Below are 23332 nucleotides of genomic sequence, written 5' to 3' on the forward strand. Positions count from 1 at the left end.
TGAAATCCTCAGTGGAGCAGCCCATTCCGCAGAAATAAGAGTCACTAAAAAGCAAAGACAGTTTGGTGGATACTAAATGTTTCAGAGGGGGTGGAAGACAAGAGGAGAACTCTTGGTGAGGTTGTTTGTTTTTGAGACAGGCTCTCACTGTGTAGCCCTGGCTGGCTGGAACTTGTTGTGTGGACCAGGCAAGCCTCAAATTCACAGAGACCATGTACCAACAGTTCTGCCTAGCAACTTGGTTTTAGAGGCTCTTCTTCTAGCTCTATTTAAAGAAAGGTTACTAAAGCTACATTGTGGCCCATACCTGTGATCTTGGCACTGGGGAGACAAGAGAGGTGATGTTTGCTGTATTTCCAAGCCAGCCTGGACTGGTGGTGATTCCAGGCCAGCTAGGGCTATATGTAGTTAAGACTTGGTTTCTCAAAACAAATTATCATTTGCTGTTATTACCTCCGCTTTGGTGCTTTAAGATAGATACATATTCCCTTTTAAGGCAATTATCCTTGAAAATCAGCTATTGTGTAAGCGAGTAGTTTTTCAACTGTAGTTGTCTCAGAAATTTATGCTTGGATCGCAGGACTTCCCAAATGGGGGGGATCGGTTGGAGTATTTAATAAAACGTTTCTTGGCTAGTTGAAGGAAGCCAGTCAAACCCTCAGTCACACATTCTGTACAGTTTTATGACTATGTAGGTAGAATAGCTGCTCTAAAGCATTGGAGTTCTGCTTAGGGTTTGTACTTTAACTAATAAAACTTAACTTTTTTTTCTAGTTTCAGTTTTGCTTTTTTCCTTTTGTAGTGGTGGGTAAGTGAAAAAAATGTAATTGATACTGAAAGTGTAAGAGCATGGTACATTAGAAATTTTAATTGAACTTTTATTATATCCGTTCTTAACCTGTGGGTTGAGACCACTTTGGGGGTTGAACAACCCTTTCACAGAGGTTACCTAAGACCACTGGAAAACATAGATCTTTACAATTCGTGACAGTAGCAAAATTACAGTTAGGAAGTAGCAATGAAAATAATTGTATGGTATTAAAGAGTCCCAGTGTTAGGAAGGTTGAGAACCACTGCTCTGTTAGAAGATACTGGTGTATTACCTGGGCAGGCAGGTAGAGCAGTCCTTGAGAAGTAGATAGCTAAGAGTAATAAAACAGTTGGGCCATTAATTTAGAAGTACTCATTGTTATTTCAGACGTAGGTTCCTTTTTGTCTAGCTGTTTCTTTGTGTGTGTCTTTGTAGTTCCTTCTTTGGTTTTCCTCTGTCACCTCTCCTGTCCTTGTTTGTTTTTGAGACAGGGCTTCTCCGGGTAGCTCTGGCTCTCCTGGAACTGGATTTGTTGACCAGGTTGGCCTCGAACTCACAGATCTGCCTGTCTCTGCCTCCTGAGTGCCAGGATTAAAGGTGCGCCACCACCGCCAGTCTGCCAGTCCCTTCTCTTGGTTGGTTCTGTTTCACTGTGTGTGAGCTTCTTTCCCTGTTTCTTTGTGGTAACGGAGTATGTGACTTTCACCTGTGGAATTTGTGTTCTGTTTCTTATTCCTTGTTTTAGAGTCTTGGCCACTCAGACTCCATGTGTGCAGAGTTACTAATACTTGTGTGTGTGTGTGTGAGTATGTGAGTGTGTGAGTGTGTGTGTGTGTGTGTGTGTGTGTGTGTGTGTGTGTGTGTGTGAAGAAGTGAGCTTTGTCTCTCTGATTCACTCAGTGACTGGGGGGTCTGTGGCCTTTTGTCATCAGTTAGGCTCATTTGCCTAGAGCTCCTGCTTCTCTCTGCAGGCCTCCTCATCTCACAGATTGGTTTCGCTGTTGAGACCTCCAAACCATAGCTCTAATGAACCATCATTTCTTGACTTGGTCATGTTGAAATTGGAATTAAGAAAACTTTGAGATTTGCAGAAGTGTAGCAAAGATGATACAGTGTTTTTTCTCTATTTCTCACCCAGCTTCCCTTACTGTTGATTAGGGGTCACTAAGATGTCTTTAACTAAACTATGTAATTCACATTTGTGGAGTCTTAACTCAAGTGTAGGCTTATTTTCCTGAACTTGAATTGTAAGAGTCTGGTGGTTCCATGCAGACTTGTATATATTTAGCCTAATTTTTGGAGATGGAGATGTAGACTGATAGGTGGCTAAATCCATCTTGCGAAGAGGAGAATGGGGAGTAAATACATACAGCAAATGCTGAGGTGTATCTCCTGTCACATCTGTGGTGCACAGAGAAGCTCATCTTGACTATTTTCCTGCATTTCCTGTAAATGTCTTACGGATTTGGCAATAATTTCATTTTATTAAAAAAGTTTTATATGAGATGGCATTAGTATTTTATCAGATGCTCACATGAATCAGGAAACACTGCCTGCTTTTATGTGTCAGACAGTGACAAATATAATGTCTTTTTACCAACATGTTTTTCTGCCAACTTTTATTTTAATGGCAAATAAGATTGATTTTTAATATATATCTTTTTATACACACATGCACATACACATCTTAGTTATTTATTGCTGTGATAAAACACCATGACTGTCAGGTGGTGGTACATGTCTTTAATCCCAGCCCTGAGGAGACAGATACAGGCAAATCACAGACACAGGCGAATCTCTGTGAGGTCAAGACCTGGTCTACAAAGTGAGTTCCAGGACAGCCAGAGCTACACAGAGAAATCCTGTCTCAAAAAAACCAAAAATCAAGCCAGGCATTGGTGGCGCACGCCTTTAATCCCAGCACTCAGGAGGCAGAGCCAGGTGGATCTCTGTGAGTTTGAGGTCAGCCTGGGCTACCAAGTGAGTTCCAGGAAAGGTGCAAATCTACACAGAGAAACCCTGTCTTGAAAAACCAGAAAAAAAAAAAAACCAAAAAACCAAACAAACAAAAAACCCACCATGACCAAGGCAACTTATAAAAGAAAGCATTTAGTGGCTGTGGTTTCAGAGGGTGGATCCTAATGGTCGAGCAAAGGCATGGTGGCAGCAAGAGCTTAGAGCTCCTCACATCTTGATCCCCAGATAGGAGGCTGAGATAGCACCAGGAACCACACAAATCATTTAACTCCTCAGTGCCTTCTTCAGTGACACACTTCCTCCAACAAGGCCATACTGTGTAATCCTTCCCAGACAGTTTCTCAGACTGGGGACCAAGTATTCAGACCAAGTATTCAGACATGAGTTTGGGGGTCGTTCTCATTCAGAACACCGAATTCTACTCTCTGGCTCCTATAGGCTCATAGCCATACCAGTGCAGAACACATTTAGTGCAACTTAAAAATGAGGAGCAAGCTGGTAAGCAGCACCCCTGCATGGCCTCTGCATCAGCTCTTGTCTCTAGGTCCCTGTCCTGTTTGAGTTCCTGCCCTGACTTCTTCAACGAAGGACTACATTGTGGAAGTACTTAATCATAACTTAATCAGCCTGCTTTCTTACAGAACCCATTACTACCAGTTTAGGAATGGTACCATCCCCAATTTCCTGGGCCCTTTCCCATCAGTCGCTAATCAATTAAGAAAGTGCTGTACAGCTGGATCTTACAGAGGTTTCAGAAGGGAATAGCAATACCAGCCTTTATAGCAGGCTGCAGGCCAGCCAGGGTTTACATGCTGAGACCTTGTCTCAGATGGGAAAAAAACCCTTTTGTTAGTGTGATCTCTGAGTATGTAATTCACAGTTGTCAGGAAGTATAATGTCAATTATATATGATTCTTGTGCTAAACTATAAAATGTAACTTGAAATAAAACTTTAATGTTATCTCCAAATAACGTTATTAGTGTTAAGCATACAATAGTCAATTTTTGAGGAAGCTTCTCAGGTTTATTTTTCCGTCTGACACAGTGAATATCTTTAACATTATGTGATAGACTATGACCCTTAGCTAATCTTCTAACATGTTAAGCAGATTGCTTAGGGGATTTGAAAATTGCTGTAATCTAACGTATTGCATTGTGCCATCATGTAACTCAGGTTAACCTCATTGTTTCAGCTCAGCAGACATCTCAATAACATTAAGGAACAGAGGAGATGATGCCTTCAGGGCAAATGTGTACGGTGACTCGATAGTTGTACAGCAGCACATTAGTGTGGACGGAAGTCGATCTTACAAACTAAAAAGTGAAAAAGGTTTGTTGATTTTTTTTTTTTTATCATTTCTTATAAAATATTAGTCAATGCTTGAAAGTTCTTATGATTGTCCCTGTGCTATCCTCCTAGTCTCTTGAAGCCTCACTTTGTAACCTGCTTGGTTGTGCAGGTAGAGACACACGCACATGCGTGCTCACATGCGCGCACACACACACACACACACACACACACACACACGCACATACGCACATATAGGTACGTGTGTGTATTACACTTAGTTGTTGCAGTATAGTTGTTGCAGAAGAACGTAGAGTCAACACCATGTTCAACAGAATTAATTTGAAGTCGGCTGTGTCATTTTGTTTTCAGCTGTAGGTTTCCTTTCTTCCCCTATTTCTACAGCTTAGAGCTAGCGGAAGGTAGGAAAGGATGTGAAGGAGGAGCTAAGTGTTGAGTTATGGAGAACATATTGACTGGGACCCATAGGAAGACACATGCACTGTTACTGCTTGTGGAGTTTTTCCTACTCTCTGTTTGTGTAATGACTTATGTGTTACCCTGAAACTACAAGAATTTGCTGGTATTTTGTTGTTGTTGTTGGCCTGACAATAGCTGCTTAATATTTGCATTTTATAGATAATTGTAAATTTCCCCTGTATTTCATGAGGAGTCTGGTCTTTGTATTTTTATAACCAGGCACCGTGGTTTCTACTAAGAAAGAAGAACTGATTGCAATTCTTGATCATTTTAACATCCAGGTAATTGCTAAATTTATTTTTCAGATTAATTAATGAAAGTATCATTTTATTGGTGTGATTTTTTTTTTTTTTTTTTTTTTTTTTTTTTTTTTTTTTTTTTGCCTGTGGCATGTGTATAAGTAAATAAGATGGCTTCATGGTAAATTGATAAGATCAACAATACGAACTTTGGTGGTGCTCCTAATCCGAGGTTGGTGGCCAGGTGTCTGACAGTAGTACCAGGTCTTATTTTTAAGAAGACAGATATAATTAAGGTCTAGGGAAGCATTGTGAAACATATTTCTGCTCCCTTCCTCTTTTTCTTCTTTCCCTTTGAAATAAGGACTCACTGTGTAGCTCTGGCTGACCTGGAACTCGCTATGTAGATCAGGCTGTCTGAGATCCTTGTCTGCCTCCCCTCCCAAGTGCTGGAGTTAAAGATGAACATCACTACACTGAACTTTAAGCACTTTTTAAAGCAATAAAAAGCACCAGCATTTACTTAAAGGAGGTGTTTTTAAAATCATTGTTTTACTTAAAAATTCAATAGTTGTCGTTTTAATGTTAAAAATGAAAAGTTTCAGTTTCTTTGTTATACTAGTCATGTGTAATTAACCTGTGAGTATTTTTAGCATCATAAATTGCTTTGTTTGTAGTACCATAGTTGTTATTAAATAATAAGCACCCTGAATCTTTTAAAGAAGAATATGTATTTAAAACCTTTTCACCTTATACATTCTGGTTGCCAGTTGTTCTTTTGTTTAAGCTATAGCTTATTTAAAATGACTTGTGCTCCAAATGTTAAACAAGATTATGTTTCCATTGGTTTTTATATTGTCTTCACAAAGTTATAAAGACATGAGAAATCTTAAAGCGCTGGTGTGAAAAAACAGTACTTGCTGTCATGGTTCTGAAAACAGGTAACTGGGCTGAACTTTGTGTACTGAAAAAGCTCAGTGACTTGTCCAAGGCTGCATAATCGTGTAAGGACAGAGTTCAAGTAAGAATGTAGGAAAGCTGACTCACATGCTATGTATTTACCTATATTGTCCTTTGATGTTGGTGACATTAGGTAGTAATCTATGAAAGTGAAAAGCCTATTTTTTTTCCTTTGAGTGTGTGCGTGCGTTTGTGGTATGCATGTACACATGTGTGAGTGCTTATGTGGGGGACCAAAGTTGACATTGGGTATCTTCAGTTGTTTGTCACTTTATTGAATCAGATTCTCTCACTGTGCCTGGAGCTCACCAATTCTTGCTAGTCTAGCTAGCCAGCTCATCCTGGGGATCCTTTGTCTCTGTCCCCTAAATTCTAGGGCTAAAATTGACTGCCATTCCTGACTAGGGGTCTGAACTTGAGTTCTCATGCGTGCATAGCAAGTGTTTTACCCACGTAGCCATTTCCCTAGCTCCTGAAAACCCCAGTAAAAGCACATGCGAGGCTTCTTGAGTACCTTCTGTAGGAGAATGCTAAATATGGCTACAATGTATTTTGGTATTGTTCTATTATGAAGCATTATCTTGTGTAAATATGTAATATTGCTTTTTGTATTTTAGTCCTAATGCTATAAGCTTTGACTAAAGCTTAACTTTCTTGGTTGACCACTGGTCATTTATAATGTATAGTTTAGTTTAAAGCATTAAAATAAAATACTTTTTAATACCCTTTAAAAAAATTTGTTTCAGGTGGACAATCCAGTTTCTGTTTTAACACAAGAGATGAGCAAGCAGTTCTTACAGTCCAAAAATGAGGGTGACAAATACAAAGTAAGAGAATAAACTAAATATAAACCTAAGGTCATGCTTTCAGATACATAGAAACTTACTCAGATAATGTGTACTGAGATTTTCTTTTTCCCTTCAGAATCACCCACTTAAAGTAATATTGTAAAGTAGATTTAAACATTGCCAAGTAAGATGTAAGTATAATTTTTGGTAGTTCATTTTTTTCATTTTAAGAGAATACATTATTTTTTCAAATAACCTTTAAGAAAATACAGTGGAATGAAAAATTGGCCACATATATCCTAATACAAACTTTAAACCATTTAAAACTTTAAAGCTAAGGAATTAATTCATTACTTCTAAAACTTAGTATGTAGTCTTCTGAATGAGTGTTGATTCCTCCTAGTTTAGAAATTTTAGATGCATTAAAATCAAAGATAGGAATACAATGCCATTTTTACTTTGAAAATAGAATTTGTGAAAAATGAAGGAATTTTTTTAAATTTCCAAGTTGTATTATTTTCATGCTTAGAGGTATTTCTTTCATGGGGTATTAAGAGCTTTTACTGTGTAGATATGGATATAGCGTGTTCAGTAATTTTAATGTAAAATAAAGTTTGTTCCCTGTGTTTATATATATGTGCTTACATTTTTAATGCCTTTTATATAATTGGTTTAAAAGTTTTGGGAGCTAAAATTGCTCCCCCCCTTTTTTTTTGCACAGAAAAGCCTACAAAGTCCTAAGTGTATTTTTCTTTTTGTTGATGTAGTTCTTTATGAAAGCAACCCAGCTTGAGCAGATGAAGGAAGATTATTCATATATTATGGAAACAAAAGAAAGAACAAAGGAGCAGATAAATCAAGGAGAAGAGGTTTGTAAATACTGTAAATCTTTTTGAGATGAGCTCAGCTCCTAGATTGCTTAAGGTAAAAGTATCAAAATTACATTCCTGTGTATAATTAATCTGTCTTCTTTAAACAAATGGCATTTTTTTTTCTAGCACACTGAATTATATGACATTTAATTAATGTGGTGATTTAACAAGGCAACTCCACGTAGTTAAAAGGAGGTTTATTTTGGGGTAACTTACAGCCAGTAAAGGTGTTGGTTATAGGATCCAGAACAGGTGAGGTGCAGTCCAGCAGGGTTCTCTGAAGAACCCTGACTTGGTCTGCCATCCAGTATCCAGGATCATGAGGAACCATGAGGGTCAGCAGGAATGAATCTCAGGTCTTAAGGGCTCCCATCTCAGCCATGCCCCAGGGGCAGGTCATAGGTGGCAGGCTTGGCAGTTACTGGCTGCCTCACTGAGGCGGTGCTTCAAGGTCAAAGCTGGAACAGCTACCCACTAAATTAAATTTCTATAGTTAGGCATTGAATAGCTGTAATTTTGTTTTGTAATAATGGATATGTATGTTTTTCCTCTGTTAGACTAAACGAGAAGATAAGGCTGTGTCTTATATTTCATATCCCTTGTATAACTAATTGGTTGTACAAGGTATCATCAATTCTCACTATAAGTAGTTTAAAATGTTAATATAACATTTATTTTGTTGGGTACAAACTGCAAGGTGTTGTAAACATAGTATGCATTTATAGTAGATGTCTCATCATATCAGCAAGATATTAACATTTTTTTAAAGTAGCCAGTGGCTTGTTAGCTGCTGTCAAATCATATGTTAGCATTTTGGTGACCTGGCAAATTACTTGAGTCTTTAATTTTTAAATAACTTCTACCAATCATGCCCTGTTTCATTCTGTTTTAAAATTTTGAGTGGCTTTTATGTTGTCTTAATGGGATTATCAAATAGGAAGTTGGTTATATGAATTAGAAATATAGGAGTAAAATCAGATCTTGATAACATTTTGAGTCCAAATATGTAAAATATTTTATGTAGATCACTAGGAGAGGAGGAAAGGCAGACCCAAGCCTGAACTATGAGAAGGGGTCATGGGAGCCATGTAAGACAAAGGAAGAGAGATTTGAGAAGGAAGTGGTCATGGCTGAGCGATGTAAAAGTTGACAGAACTTCTCTCTCTGTTAAGTTGCAGAGTCTTCTCGGGTGTTTATGGCAGGGGCAGGTTTCAGTAGTGAGAAAAACAGGGGTTAGGAAATGGAGCAGATAGAGATAGTTTTCATGAAACTTGGTGAGAAAGGAGAAATGAAACTGTAGGGTTGGGGACGACCTTTTAGATAACCAGGCCACCTCTGTTCTTCAGCAGTCCCTGCAGATAGCTACTTTAGGTTTGTAGTAAGAATGTTGAGAATTGTTGAGTGTTTCCATCTGCTGACTGGTACAAGCTCTGAGGGCAAAGGCAGGGAGGAAAAACGAGGAGGCAGGGAAAGTAGTAAGTTGGAAGGGTTTGGTAATAGATTGAAGGAATTTTAGCAAAGGGAAGGTAAATTGGATTAGATAGGGAATCAAAGTAAGATTACAGCGGGGCTTGGTTGAATACAGAAAATGACTGAAGGGGACTGTCCACACAGGTGTAAAGAACATGAGGTCTGGGAGCCCTGGAATAACTTATTCTAATGACATGATCCTTTGTTATTTGTTTCATTTATTATTAAAAGAGAATTAGGACTTGTTTGATTTGGGGGAATCAATTCCTTCTCTTTCTGGTATCTTGAATAGTTTTTGGGTACTTGTTATGCTTTATCTGAAGATTAGGAGAATTAAGAGATAGGGATGTTTAGATAGGGACTGAAGCGGGAAATGAAAAGGAAGCTTGAAGACTTGTGTGGTCTTGAACCTATAATCCTTTGCTTGTAATATTTGATCTTTTTTTTTTTTTGGTTTTTTTTTTTTTTTTTTGGTTTTTTCGAGACAGGGTTTCTCTGTGTAGCTTTGTGCCTTTCCTGGAACTCACTTGGTAGCCCAGGCTGGCCTCGAACTCACAGAGATCCGCCTGGCTCTGCCTCCCGAGTGCTGGGATTAAAGGCGTGCGCCACCACCGCCCGGCCTATTTGATCTTTTTTATAGTGCAGAGATTAGCAAAATTATTGTACTTAGCACCACCGTACCAAAAGACTAAAGTATTGTGTGATATTTTGATCATGTTCTGACAAATAAAACTTGCTTGGAGTCAGAGGGTGTTGCCATCCACTAACTGACCAAAATTGACCACAGAGGTTTTTGGAGGACCAGCTAGATAGGACAGGAAGTAGTAGTAAGGCAGGGCGAATTAAGATCTTGGCCTTTTTGGAGGAAGGAATGGAGCAGGGTAGAGAGGACTGGTGGCTTCTCTGCTTCTGATCTTTTGTGCTCTTACTTCGATACCTGACCCCTGAATTTTTATTGATAAGAATAATTAGGGATTTAGCTCAGTGGTAGAGCTCTTGCCTAGCAAGCGCAAGGCTCTGGGTTCAGTCCTCAGCTTCGAGAAAGAAAAAAAAGAATAATTAGAATAACCCTTCACTAAAGTCTTTTACTTTAATGAAGTCATTTTCTAACAAGCTTTTGTGTAGTACCATTTTAGGCCTTGTTTTAAATAACATATTCACAAAATGTTTCCTTCTGTTTGTAAAAATATCTGTTTTTCTTTTAAGCGACTTACTGAACTAAAGCGCCAGTGTTTGGAGAAAGAGGAACGTTTTCAAAATATTGCTGGTTTAAGTACAATGAAGACTAATTTAGAGTATTTGAAACATGAAATGGCTTGGGCAGTGGTAATTTTCACTTTATTCATCTATATTCATTTGTCACTTTCACAGACTTTGTAACTGTTCTTTGTAATAATTTTGTATATGATTGTATTTCAGGTCAATGAAATTGAAAAACAATTGAATGCTATTCGAGATAACATCAAAATTGGTGAAGAACGTGCTGCCAAACTTGACAGGAAGATGGAAGAACAGCAGGTACTTAGGGGCTCTTCTTACAAGGATGTAGTTAGGTCATGAGATTGCTGGTACTGGTTTTGACCCACAAACCACCTGTGTGTTATCCGTACTTAAATCTGTTAAACTTGAACCAGGTCTGTACTTTTCCAAAGACTGTGTAGCAGCTGCAACTGTTTGAAACAGAACTGTATTTGTCTGTAATAATCCTGTCTGAGACTTGGCTCCTGACTTCTCATGCATGTGGACAATAGGACCTTGTTAAGGAATTGAAACATAGAACCCTTGAGAAATAGGGAGGTCCCGAAATAACTGTCAAGTTGATCCACCTTCAAGTTAAGTATTAGTAAACTGAAGGAATTAGAAACGAGAACTGCCAAGAGAAACTTTTAGGGTCTAGATTTCCTATTGGTAGCGTTTGTATTAGATAATTTGTTAGGCCTGGTCAAGTGTAGTTCTGTGGTTTTAGTATATTCACAGGCTGTGCAGCTGCTCCATAGAGCTTCCTATGTTGTCATGCTCAAGGTGGAATTCAGCTCCTTTGATCTTTATAGGTAGAACTTCTTAAAACCGCTCCACTCCCACCCCTTTATCACCTGCATGTAGGTACATAAATATGTTTGTAAATCAAACATTTACTGATACTAAATCATAAAGAAATTTCAGTTTGGTTTTTTTTTTAGACAGGGTTTCTCTCTGTCCTAGAACTAGACCAGACTGGCTTTACACTCAGAGATCCTCTTGTCTCTGCCTCCTGAGGGCTAGGATTAAAGGTATGCACCATCACTACCTGACAAAGGAATTTATTTTAACATAATTCTTTGGTGAACATATAATTTTACTTTAAAGACTAATGCAAATTTATATACTAATAAGATGGGTGTACATTTTTTTTAATATAAAGAATTAAATCTTTAGCTCAGTATTTGATACTGTGCGACATACAGTGTCTTTAATGTCTTTTTCAGAGCTGATGTCTTAGTTTTATAATCGTCAGTGCTGAGAATGCCACTTTATATAAATATGTAGTACAAAGTACACTATGAGTACCAAGTAACAGAAGGCTTTTAGGCTCATTTCAGAAATTGTTGGAAATTCTATTTTAATCTCAAGGAGGAATTTTTTAAGCATTATTTTGCTTTTGGAAACAGGATTTCTCTGTGTACCCCTGGCTATCCTGGAACTCGCTCTGTAGACCAGGCTGCCCTCAGAAATCCTCCTACCTCTGTCTCCTGAGTGCTAGGAAAGTAATGTTTTGATGTTTTTTTGTGTTTATGAAACTGGAGTTAGAAACTCAGCAGTTTTTAAAAGCAAACATCCTAACACAGTAATAATCCAGATAGAATAATTTGATACAAGCTATAGAATGATGGTAGGAAAATATTAAAAGTCCTTGTTCTCCTTAATTAAGCCATTATGTTACTCTAACTTTATATATATAATAAAAAGTGCAGTTCATAACATAAAACTCTGAGACCTGAGCAGAGGTGTGTTTTGGGCAGGTTTGTTACTGTTATGTGACATAATGGTGTATATAGTGCAGAGTGCTCATACTCATACTGTGTTCACAACCAAGGCTGCATGCAGTGAAGGTGCATGATACAGCATGGGCAAGTACTGCAGGAACACCTTGAATTCATTATGGATTTGATTTTCTTTTCATTTTTGGTCATTCCATTGCATGCTGTCACATGGGTACAGTTCAATTTAAGAAGCAGTGCTTTATAAGATGGCCTTCCTCATCCTACTGTGTATGTCCTTGTGGATTACTAATGTCTTAGTAGTTTATTCTCCTTTGCTTAAGGAATTTCTGCCCCCAAGCATGGTGATAGTTTAGGATGTGATCTTCCCCAGCTTACTGCTTCTTGTCTGTCTTTAAGACAACAGATGTCTTTACTTTTAAGTCTTCTGTTGTTAATCCATCTATGGAAGCAAATAGCGTATTTGCTTTGTGATCTCTGGGCAAGGTTTCTCACTCCCTCTTCAGGTAGTAAATGGAAATTCAACCCTTGCCACCACTTGTAGGTGGAGTTTTCTTTCCTGGTCACCAGTTCCAAGTACCCACACAGAGGCTTATATTAATTACAAATGCTTGGCCAATAGCTCAGCCTTATTACTAACTAGCTCTTACAACTTAACCCATTTCTGTTCTATGTGCTGCCCCTGAAGCTTTTACCTCTGTTCCATTTTGTGTGTCCGGCTCATTCTTTGGCTAGTGACCCTTTGACTCTGCCTTCTTCACCCCAGCATCCTTAGTTTGGTTGTCCTGCCTATACTTCCTGCCTGGCTAGTGGCCAATCAGCTTTTTATTAAACAATCCGAGTAACAGATTTTCTCAGTGTACAAAAGGATTATTTCGCAGCAACCACTCTGAACTCAAATTTTGTTTCTGACATAATAGTCTAATTTTTTTTCTTCAAATATGTTTATCCTCTTAGCCTTATTTCCCAGCTTGTTGTAGAGGAAATTTTTAAGAACTTTCCTTCAGAGATATTTCCCAGTCTAATATGAAACCCGATTTGAGTAATAGATGCTCACCTCTTTTTCAAAAACTAGTTGTTATGAAGAAAGCTGTAGGGCTTTCTTCTGTATAAGCATTTTGATATTTTTATAGTAAATTATAAACTTTTGGAGGGTAAGGACTATCTTACAGTTATAGTTATGTTCTTCCTACCATTTATCTTTTTAATTTTTAAATTTATTTGCATGAGTGTTTTTCCTACATACATGCTTGGTGCCTGTAGATGCCTGAAGAAGTTGTTGGATCCCCTTGAACTGAAGTTACAGAAGGTTTTGAGCCACCATGTTTCTGTTGGAAATTAGACCTGGGCCCTGTGTGAGAGCAGCAAGTGTTTTTAAACTGCTGAGCCATCTGTCCAATCCCCATTCCTACCATTTTTTATGCAGCACTTTTGACATGACTTTATTATTGTTTGTAGCCTGACATTTGAATAGAAGGTTTCTGAAGAAATAGTATATTATACAAACTTTAAATTTTTGTTAGCTTGAAAACCATTTTTAGCCAGGCAATGGTGGTACATGCCTATGTCCAGGCACACTTTAATTAATTACCTTTTCTGTTGCCAGCACAAATGCTTCTTTCTCTTTGAACCATCCTGATGTTTCCTGGCATACCTATAGTTTCTTTTTCTATGTTTTCATAATTATACCTAGATATATTCTACCTAGTATCCAGTTTGTGTGTATTCTCTGTTACATGGTCTTTTTCATTTAAAGACATTGTTTGTATACTCAGAGGATAGCATCTATTGGGTAATTAAATGGGTCAAAGTTAGTATTTTTATGTAACTGTTTGATTGCCTAATATCTTTCCTTTTAACTTTAAAGGCTTCATCTCATTTAGTTACTTGTTTTGTGTTTGTGTGTGCATGTGTCTGCACGTGCATGCGTACATGTAAGCCTGGCATCCATAGATGCCTTGGGTCGTGCCAAAAGGTCAAACAGCTTAAGAGTCAGTTCTTGCTGGACGGCGGTGGCACACGCCTTTAATCCCAACACTTGGGAGGCAGAGCCAGGTAGATCTCTGTTGAGTTCAAGGCCAGCCTGGTCTATAGAGCAAGATCCAGGACAGGCACCAAAATACACTGATAAACCCTGTCTTGAAAAACTAAAGGGGGTGGGGGGGAGTCAGTTCTCTTCAGCATACTGGTTCTCAGGTTGAACTTCGGTTGTCAGGATTGGCAGTGGGTGCCCTACCTGTTGCGCCATCTCACTTAGTCCTTACCTGATGTCTTAAAATTAATTTTGTTGGAATGTGACCAGTCCATATTTTTATGTTTTTCTTGTTATTGAAGAAAAATAACTAGAGTGATGTTTTTTTCTTAAAGGTCAGACTTAATGATGCAGAAAAAAAGTACAAAGATATTCAAGATAAACTAGAAAAAATTAGTGAAGAGACAAACGCACGAGCACCAGAATGTATGGCATTGAAGACAGATGTCATCGCAAGGACAAGAGCCTTTAATGATGCTGAGGTGGGGGAATTTCTTAACTTAGAATATCAAAAAACTCTACCGAGCATAATGACTGTTTTTCTTGTCTGTTAACTATTTTTTAAAGTAACGTTTTCCTATCTGGATCAAAATAAAAGTGTTGTGTTCACTCATTAAAAAATGGTGTTTCAACTGGGCGGTGATGGTGTATGCCTTTAATGCCAGCACTCTGGAGGCAGAGGCAGGTGGATCTCTGAATTTGAGGCCAGCCTGGTCTACAGAGCGAGTTCCAGGACAGCCAGGGCTACACAGAGAAACCCTGTCTCAAAAAACAAAACAATGTTTAAAATGGTCATGGGTGTGCTTTGATGGAATGTGTATGTATTTCTACATGTTACTAAAATATATTTAATTTTTTGTTAGGTTTTGTATAACCGCTCCTTAAATGAATATAAAGCATTAAAGAAAGATGACGAACAGCTTTGTAAAAGAATTGAAGAGCTGAAGAAAAGGTAGTCCAGTAACATGGCATTTCATAGTCACCTCACTGTGTAATGATTACGCACTGGGAGTGGTGCATCTTCTATGTTGGTGTTAATGAATGTTTATTACAGTGGCTCATGCCTTTTAAATATTAGATTTTATTTAACCTATTTTCCTACTTTTGTTTTATTACGCTCCTTAGCACTGATCAGTCTTTGGAACCAGAGCGCTTGGAAAGGCAGAGAAGGATATGTTGGTTGAAAGAGAAAGTCCAGGCCTTACAGGACCAGGAAAGTGCCGTCAATCAGGAGGCTGCACAGTTTGAGCAAGCTATAGAGAAGGACAAACAAGAACATGTCCGAATTAAGTGAGTTCACACCTTCCACTTACTCGAATATTATGTAGTTTTGCTGTTAGTGTGAAGAGAAAATAGCTTTTTCTATGATAGGAGTAAAGAGCCTTTGACGTCATCTTTTTTGAGTTGGGGTCTCACTAAGTAATTCTGAATGGCCTGGAAAGCTCAGCATAGCCCAGCTTGATCTCTTCTCACAGATCGACTGCCTCCTGAGTGCTGGAATTGAAGACCTGTGCCACCATTGTGAACTGATGGAAGATGTATTAAACTTCTTTTTCTAACACTTTACTCGTACATTTTGACAATCTGTGGGATTCTCATTCCATTCCTGTTGAATCATTTTTAATGTGTGTTTTGAGGACTGCTGACTATTTTTGTCTGGTAACTCAGTTATTTGTAAATTTTAAAAAATCACATTTTTAGCATAGTAGGGTTATTGGTTAACATGGAAATATGTGGAAAAAGCCCTAATATTTCTGTATAACTTAGCACATAATGTGTTTCCTTTCTCTGCTTTTGTATTTTAGGAGAGAAGATTTAGATGTGAGGCATACACTGAACTATAATCAGAGACAATTGAAAGAACTGAAAGATAGTAAAACTGATCGACTAAAAAGATTTGGTCCTCATGTTCCAGCTCTTCTGGAAGCAATAGATGATGCTTACAGACGGAGACAGTTTACTCATAAACCTATCGGCCCTTTAGGTATTTGCCACTGTTATTGAGAACATCATTAACTTGAGTTCTTAGTTCGAGGAAGTAGTCTATTTAAACTAGCTATCTAGTTATGTATAAACTTGATTCACACTAAGAGGTTTGGGCAGTGGTGTGGGACAGACAGTTTTATGTATCTTGTCCTGAGCTCTTAATCCTGCTCTTCCTGTCTCTGCCTCCTGAGTCCTGGAATTACAGGCATGTGCCACCACCCCTGGCTCACATTCTTCAACATAATGAGAAAATCCTTTAAATATCTACCTTTCCTTTTGTTCTTTTAAAACAAACTGAGAAGAGAAAGAGAATTGAGGGTAAGAATGTTAATTGATTAGCCAGTCTGTTGACATGACAACGTAATACAGAGACAAAACAGAAGCGGCATTCCTCTCAGATCCGTATGCTCCTTATAAAGTGTCCTTCTCTTCATTTGTTACTTCATTTAAACAGTGTGATTTCAAAGTCTGTGCTAATGCTCATTTGTTTCTACTTAGGGCTTCAGAAACATTTTAATCACGTTCTTTTATAGATCTCTGTAGAACTATATTGCTTAAATGTTTATGAATCTTACAATTTTTTTTTCTTTTTTCTTTGTGTGTGTGTGTGTGTGTGTGTGTGTGTGTGTGTAACTTTTAGGTGCTTGCATTCATCTGCGGGACCCAGAGCTTGCTTTGGCCATTGAATCTTGCTTGAAAGGACTTCTGCAAGCCTATTGTTGCCATAACCATGCAGATGAGAGAGTGCTTCAGTCATTGATGAAAAAATTTTATCCACCAGGGACCTCTCGGCCCCAGATAATCGTTTCTGAATTTCGGAATGAGGTATATGATGTGAGACTCAGGTAATCAGATAACTACACTGTCTCTGGTTTGCTTAATTATGTGCACAACTAAAAAGATACTTCATAGGATGCTTAAAGAACTGTGTTTTCTTCTCAAGGGGACAGTAGCCAGAATTCTTTTACTATCTTCTGGCTAATCATTCCACTCAATAATAGAGGAAGTTGAGCTTGGCACAGTGGTGTACACTTGTAGTTCCAATTATTCAAGAGATATTTTGAACCTAGGATCTAGAAACTCACTGCAAAATTTTAAAAAAAGTGAAACAAAATAAATGTATTGAATTCCAAGATTGAATTTTGAAATTTCTTTTCCATCTTCACTTTCATCATAAATCCCATTTCTGATTGTTTTGTAAGTCTAATGCTACATGATTGATTTTTGAGTAAATTTATATACAAACACATAATTGCCTTTGGTTTTTCTAAGCATTACTAAAATTAGATCATAAAATATAGGTATATTTCTGAAGCTTGATCCTAATTACTCGTACCAAATAAAACCAGGAATCAGATATTGGGTTAAAAGCTGAAAAACCAGAGAAGCAAAGGAGCAGCCATAGTCACTTCTTACTTACCTCTTCGAATCCTCCGACCGAATGGGCGTCTCCACTTCCTTGTATTGTTGTCTCTACTTCCCTAGTGCAGGGAGTAAAGGTGTGCACCATTACCTGTTTCTCCTTTAGACTGGTAGCCTTGAACTCCTTCCTGATCTTCCTGCTTCCTCCTCCCAAGTGCTAGGATTAAAGGTGTGTGCCACCACTGCCTACCCTCTATGGTTAACTAGTGATTAGCTCCACACTCTGATCTCCAGGCAAGCTTTATTTGTCAGAACACAAAATAGTTCAAATGAGGCATTCATTAAGTCATTTGTTATGTGAGACAGAGGAGATGATAAATGACCAGTCCTTTAATGAATTTGTCTAAGGATAGAAACGCTTAGTTGCTTATGTTGAAAATGACCCAGTGGACTCCCACACCTGAACTGGTGACCTGCCTGCTCAGTGGGTGCCATATGGGGAAGTTGGAAGCTGTTCTATAAAGTTGTGTGAGGGAGAGCGGATCCTTGAACCTGTTTTGTTGTTTGTTTTAATTAAGGATTTACTTCATTTTTAACTATAATGGTGTAGAGTGTCTTGTGGTTTGTACAGAAGAGTTCCCATAGAACCGAAAAAGGGCGTTTGATTTCCTGGTGCTGGAGTTAAAAGGTAGTTGTGAGCCATTTGATGTTGGTGCTGGGGTCCTCTCTAAGAACAGCAAGCACTGAACCATCTCTCCAGTCCCCCATTAGTCCTGAACAGTTACATGGACTGCTCTGTGATCTGCCATGGGGCCTGGTGAAGGGGAATGCTTATCACTGCCCAGCTGGCATGTTGTTTTCCAGCCTATGTGTTTCCAAAGACTTAGCAATATATAACAACTCTGACTTACAGTATACTGTGGAAGGGTATGAAGGTAAGCTAAGTTTGTGCAGTATACTGCTAATTTTCTTGGATAAAATGAGTTCATGTGCTAAGAATGAGGACATCGAACTGGAGTTGTAGGAGGCATGGAAATTATGCTGTTGAAAAGTCTAAACCAGCTGCTGAGAATCTCTGAGGAAGTTGAATGATACTCCACTTAAGATATGAAACTTTGGTAGCTGCAGGGGTTTTTTGTTAGTAATACTTCTCTATAGATGTCAGTAAGAATGTCTTTATTTTTATTAAGACTGAAGTAGAATGTGTGGGTGTGATGAGGAGAGAAGCAGTTGAGGATACTGCTGAGAAATTATTTCAAAGAAAATGGAGCCTGGGAGGAAAATGCAGACCTGCCTGGCTTTGTGAAATATTCAGGCTTAACAGGTGTAGCCTGGGAGGAACAGTTTTGGTAAGACTGAGAAGTACAGAAGTTGTAGCTTAATCAAAAAGGTCAGGGTGATGACAAAGTAGTGTCTTAGTTGGCATCAGCTCCAATGTGCTAAAGTACAGGGTTGCTGAAGTTGTGGAAAGATTTTAATTTTAGTATTTTTTATTGTTGACCGGCTGTTGATTAAGAGCAGGTTTGATATGATAGGAGTAGATTTAGTAATCTTTAGCCTACTGAAACATTCTGAAGGGGATGTGTGCATATGTGTGTTGAAGAATTTTGGTTGAAAATTAAATATAACATACATTTTAATGTAAAAAAGCAATTATTAGAATGTCGACTATATCAGATACTTAGGATGCATTTTATTCATTTGTGAAAGGATTATTGGTTAGTGAGTTCTCAGGACCTGCTTGCCTCAGTGATGGGCTTGCATCCGTGTCCAGCTTTTTATGTGGATTTCTGAGGGTTTGAACTCAGGTCCTCCTGCTTGCAAATCAGGCATTCTTGATGAGCCATCTCTGTAAGATCTGTTTTTGTGAACTAATTTTTATCTTTGTATACAGTTCTAGTAGGAATTATACCTGTTATAATCAATTTTTAGTATGATGGCTGTGAGTCTGGGTTCCAAATCTGTATTGCCTACTTTAAATTCTAACCTGGCCACTTAACTATCTTTAGGATGTTGGGGAACTTGTTAAGCTCTCTGGAGTGTCCTCATCAGAAAAAATAGAGAGGATATGTTATAGTTGTTGTTATGAGATTAGATGAGCTCGTATTTTTTTATGTGCTCAGAACAGTGTCTTCACACACTGTTTAGTGTAATTGTTCAGTGAATAAATGAATCTCTTATAGACATCTTCAGATATTTCATATTCTCTATAGTCTACTTAAATTAAATTAAATTACATAGTTTTTCTTTTTTTGTGTGTTTAAAGTTTGTTAAGTTGCCCTCTCCCTCTGTCTTCTAGAGCTGCTTACCATCCAGAGTTTCCGACTGTTCTGACAGCTTTAGAAATAGACAATGCTGTTGTTGCAAATAGCCTGATTGACATGCGGAGCATAGAGACCGTGCTGCTGATTAAAGTAAGGGCAGTGGTTCATAGTCTTTCTGCCGTCTAAAAGTCTTCAGAATCAGTTTTGTTTGTCTTACTGTTATCTCATGGGAAAATCTATGAGGTGATATAGAGTTGGTTGATTTGTGCAATTTGTTCCCCAAGGGACCTGTCACTTTTGGCTTTTTATAAAGTATTTCATAAATAACATTATTGTTTTGAGAATTATTGCAATGTTTAAATAAAAATACTTGAATTTTCTTACCAGTAGATGAAATTTTTAAGTATATACATCAGAAATACTTTGGCAGTGTTTTAGAAATGTATTTTCTTTTGTATTCTAGAATAATTCTGTAGCTCGTGCAGTCATGCAGTCCCAAAAGCCACCCAAAAACTGTAGAGAAGCTTTTACTGCTGATGGTGATCAGGTTTTTGCAGGACGTTATTATTCATCGGAAAACACAAGACCCAAGTTTCTAAGCAGAGATGTGGATTCTGAAATCAGGTTTGAATTAAGTTAGCTTCACTGTATTATTCCCACTGTCTCCTTTGGATTCCATTTTCTTTAGTAGTGTTCCCTTAGGGGTTACTTCACAGAAGAATTGAGATTTATTTCAGTGTTTGGTCTTAAAAGTTTATTTATCTAGATGTAGAATTTAGCATTCATTTGACAACAGTATTGAGGACTAAATACACAGAATGTCCTCAAGAGCTGATCTACATAGTGTCACCTGACCACAAGCTGTAAGGACACTGTACTGAGAGCGTAACTAGTGCTTGCTTGGGTAGCACATGTACTGAAATTGGAACAGTACGGAGAAGACTAGTGTGGTTCCTGTTAAAGGATGGATGGCAGATTTGAAGCATTTTATGTTGAAGAAATAGAGCTGTATCATTACTCACTATTGAGTCACAATGATTGTTTTTCCTTATCAAGAGTCCAGCATGCTAAGCTACGTTCAGACATAGCCTTCCTTATTTGTCTCATATATAGAGTTACGTTGTTTGAGAGAGCAAAAAAGAAAGTTGGTTAACACAATTAAAACATAGGCCTACAGCCAGGCGGTGGTGGAGCACCCCACCACTCGGGGGGCAGAGGCAGGCGGATATCTGTGAGTTCGAGGCCAGCCTGGACTACAGAGTGAGTTCCAGGAAAGGCACAAAGCTACACAGAGAAACCCTGTCTTGAAAAAAAAAAAAACAAAATAAAAAACAAACAAACAAACCATAGGCCTAGGAAAATAGGGCTGGTAGAGAAGATAAATTAAGAACTTACATCAGGAGTTGGTAGCGCATACCTTTAGCCCAGGAAATGGTGGGGTGGGGCAGAGGCAGGTGGATTTCTGTGAATTAAAGGCCAGCCTGGTCTACAGAGCTAGTTCCAGGACAGCCAGGACTACACAGAGAAACCCTCTATCCAAACAGAAAAACAACAACAAAAAAAATTGAGAAGGTTAAAAAAAAGATTCATGTCCTTAATTACATAGAGAGGTTTGCGAAAAAGAAGTTTTGGTACCATTAGTATCTTGAGTTCTCAACTAAACTAATTCTGATTGGTGAAGTGATGGCTTAGGCTTGAGTTAATGACTTAGAGTATGTATAAAATAAATTATCTTCAGATAAATATCTAGTGCTGGTGCCGTCCTTGCTGCTTGGGAGACTGTGACAGAAGGCTCATTAGTAGAGTCCTGCCTATTATGTGTGAGGTCTTAGATTCATCCTCCAGTACCACTACAAAAGAAAGCAAGCTCTTGACAGGAGAAAGAAAGGGCGTCTAAGAAAGTTGAGCCAAAATAAAAGGATTCTAAGTGACTTAAATGTTTAAGGAAAGGAGGGTTGTTGATGTTTCTCATTTTCAGATGTTGAATAGTTTTCATGTGATTATTAAAGTAGCATGAAGTTACTACAAGGTTTTGGTTAAATAAAATTTCTTGATTAGCAGTAGAAAAAGGTTGGGAAAAAACCCACCAAATGAATATTGTGGCACTTGGTTTAGTTTTTTATCCCAAAACAGTCCTGTTAGGAAAACATGCATGATGGTTGAGCAGGCTCTCAGGGTGATCACCTGTGTGGTGTGGAACTGCATGGTGAAACAGTTTGATAGACCGCTGAAGTCTACTTCAGAGTGTATGCTTTCATTTGTTCCTTCAGACAACAAATACTTAGTGTTTGCCAAAGATGCTCAGAAGGGATGGGTATTTATACAGGAACGGTGCTGTGGAAACCAACAAACTGCAGTCCAGAACTAGGGATTGATGACTAGTTTGGAATACACTCATCTCCCACAAGCAACTTGTAGCCTTAGCTCATGCTTGGTGTCTCTTATTAGGTAACAAATGGTCTTTTTTGTGTGTAAACTTTTTCATGTGTAAGCAGAAGACTGAAACAGTAGCTTTTGCTACATTGCTGCAGAGACTTAATGATTTGGGCATCTGCCATCCTTGTTTTCCATCTCTTGGTTCTCTTTTCCCTCCAGTCTCTGCACACTCTCAGCATTTTTTCTTAAACAAGAATTGTTAAGCTAGTCTTGAAATCTTCTGTTCCCACCATGTGTGTGCGCACATGCACCCATGCATCACCCAGTTGACCTAGCTGGTAAAAACATCCTTCCAGAACCACATTTGCATTCCTGTAGTTGTGAGGACATAAAGTATCTTGTCCTGTTCATATTTAATGTTGTATGTAGTCTGGTTGTCTTCTTTTTGAGGGCTTGAGTCTTCGTCCTGTTTCTGGCTCCATTTATGTATGTGCATAATTCCTGGAGAATAGAATTCATATTATAATATTTGCTAATCAAAAAAGTAAAACTTAAGTTTAGATGATCTTTTGACATTTCTACTAGTATTCACTAATAACTTGGTAACTTAATAATTTAATAGGATTATAGAACTGGTTTGATGGAATAGGGTTTTGTAAATAAGTTACTACAAATAAACTTTTCTTGTAAGGGAGCAAGATAGCTAATATAAGAGTTAGTTTATTGTTTTTTCTTCTCTATCAAGCGATTTGGAGACTGAGATTGAAAATAGAAAGGCCCACATAATAAATCTTCAGCACCATCTCTCTGCCCTTGAGAAGTCTATTAAACGAAATGAAGAACTTCTTAAAAGGTGCCAGCTACATTATAAAGAAATAAAGGTAAAAATAATTAATAGCCTTTGGTTTTCCTAACTTAACCATTTCAAAGTTAGTTGTATAATTTTGTTATTCATGTTCTTCAATATTTTGGCCTCAATCCCCTTTTTTTCCTTAGGAATTACTATATTATATGTTATATTAATTAGCATTTCTTTTGCTGTGATAAAATATCATGACCAAAAGCAACTTGGGAAGGAAAGGTTTTGTTTCCAGCTTGAAGTTTCACATCACAGTCCATCATTGAAGGAGTCAGAAGGAACACGAGGCAAGAGCGTAGAAGCAGGAGCTGATGCAGCAGTCATGGAGGAGTACTGTTTACTGTCTCTCCTCATGACTTGCTCAGACTGCTTTCCTAGAGCACCCAGGACCCCAGCCCAATGTAGCACTGCCTGTGGTGAGCCAGGTCCCTTTACATCAGTGACCAATCAAGAAACTGCACTACAGACTAGCCTACAGGCCAGTCTGGTGGGGGAAGTTTCTTAATTAACATTCGTTCCAGATGGTCCTAGCTTGTGTCAAGTTGACGTAAAACTAGCCAGCACAAGTGTGTTGTATCTTATCAGTACTT

At 38.2% G+C, this 23332-nt stretch overlaps 1 protein-coding gene across 5 annotated transcripts in view; it reads left to right on the top strand.

Moving 5' to 3' along the window:
• Smc6 (structural maintenance of chromosomes 6) overlaps positions 1–23332 on the top strand; it is a 61315-nt gene that overhangs the window by 12097 nt on the left and 25886 nt on the right. For all 5 annotated transcript variants that reach the window (XM_028867613.1, XM_037198150.1, XM_028867614.2 and 2 more), the window contains exons 5-18: positions 3982–4118; positions 4776–4837; positions 6502–6582; positions 7311–7412; positions 10092–10211; positions 10305–10403; positions 14231–14377; positions 14759–14847; positions 15021–15185; positions 15701–15879; positions 16522–16726; positions 19543–19657; positions 19971–20131; positions 22629–22764. In XM_028867613.1, coding sequence (XP_028723446.1) covers positions 3982–4118; positions 4776–4837; positions 6502–6582; positions 7311–7412; positions 10092–10211; positions 10305–10403; positions 14231–14377; positions 14759–14847; positions 15021–15185; positions 15701–15879; positions 16522–16726; positions 19543–19657; positions 19971–20131; positions 22629–22764 — 1798 coding nt within the window. The remainder of the gene's footprint in view (positions 1–3981; positions 4119–4775; positions 4838–6501; positions 6583–7310; positions 7413–10091; positions 10212–10304; positions 10404–14230; positions 14378–14758; positions 14848–15020; positions 15186–15700; positions 15880–16521; positions 16727–19542; positions 19658–19970; positions 20132–22628; positions 22765–23332) is intronic.

The sequence above is a fragment of the Peromyscus leucopus genome, chromosome 22 (assembly GCF_004664715.2).
Source record: "Peromyscus leucopus breed LL Stock chromosome 22, UCI_PerLeu_2.1, whole genome shotgun sequence".
NCBI classification, from domain to species: Eukaryota; Metazoa; Chordata; class Mammalia; order Rodentia; family Cricetidae; genus Peromyscus; species Peromyscus leucopus.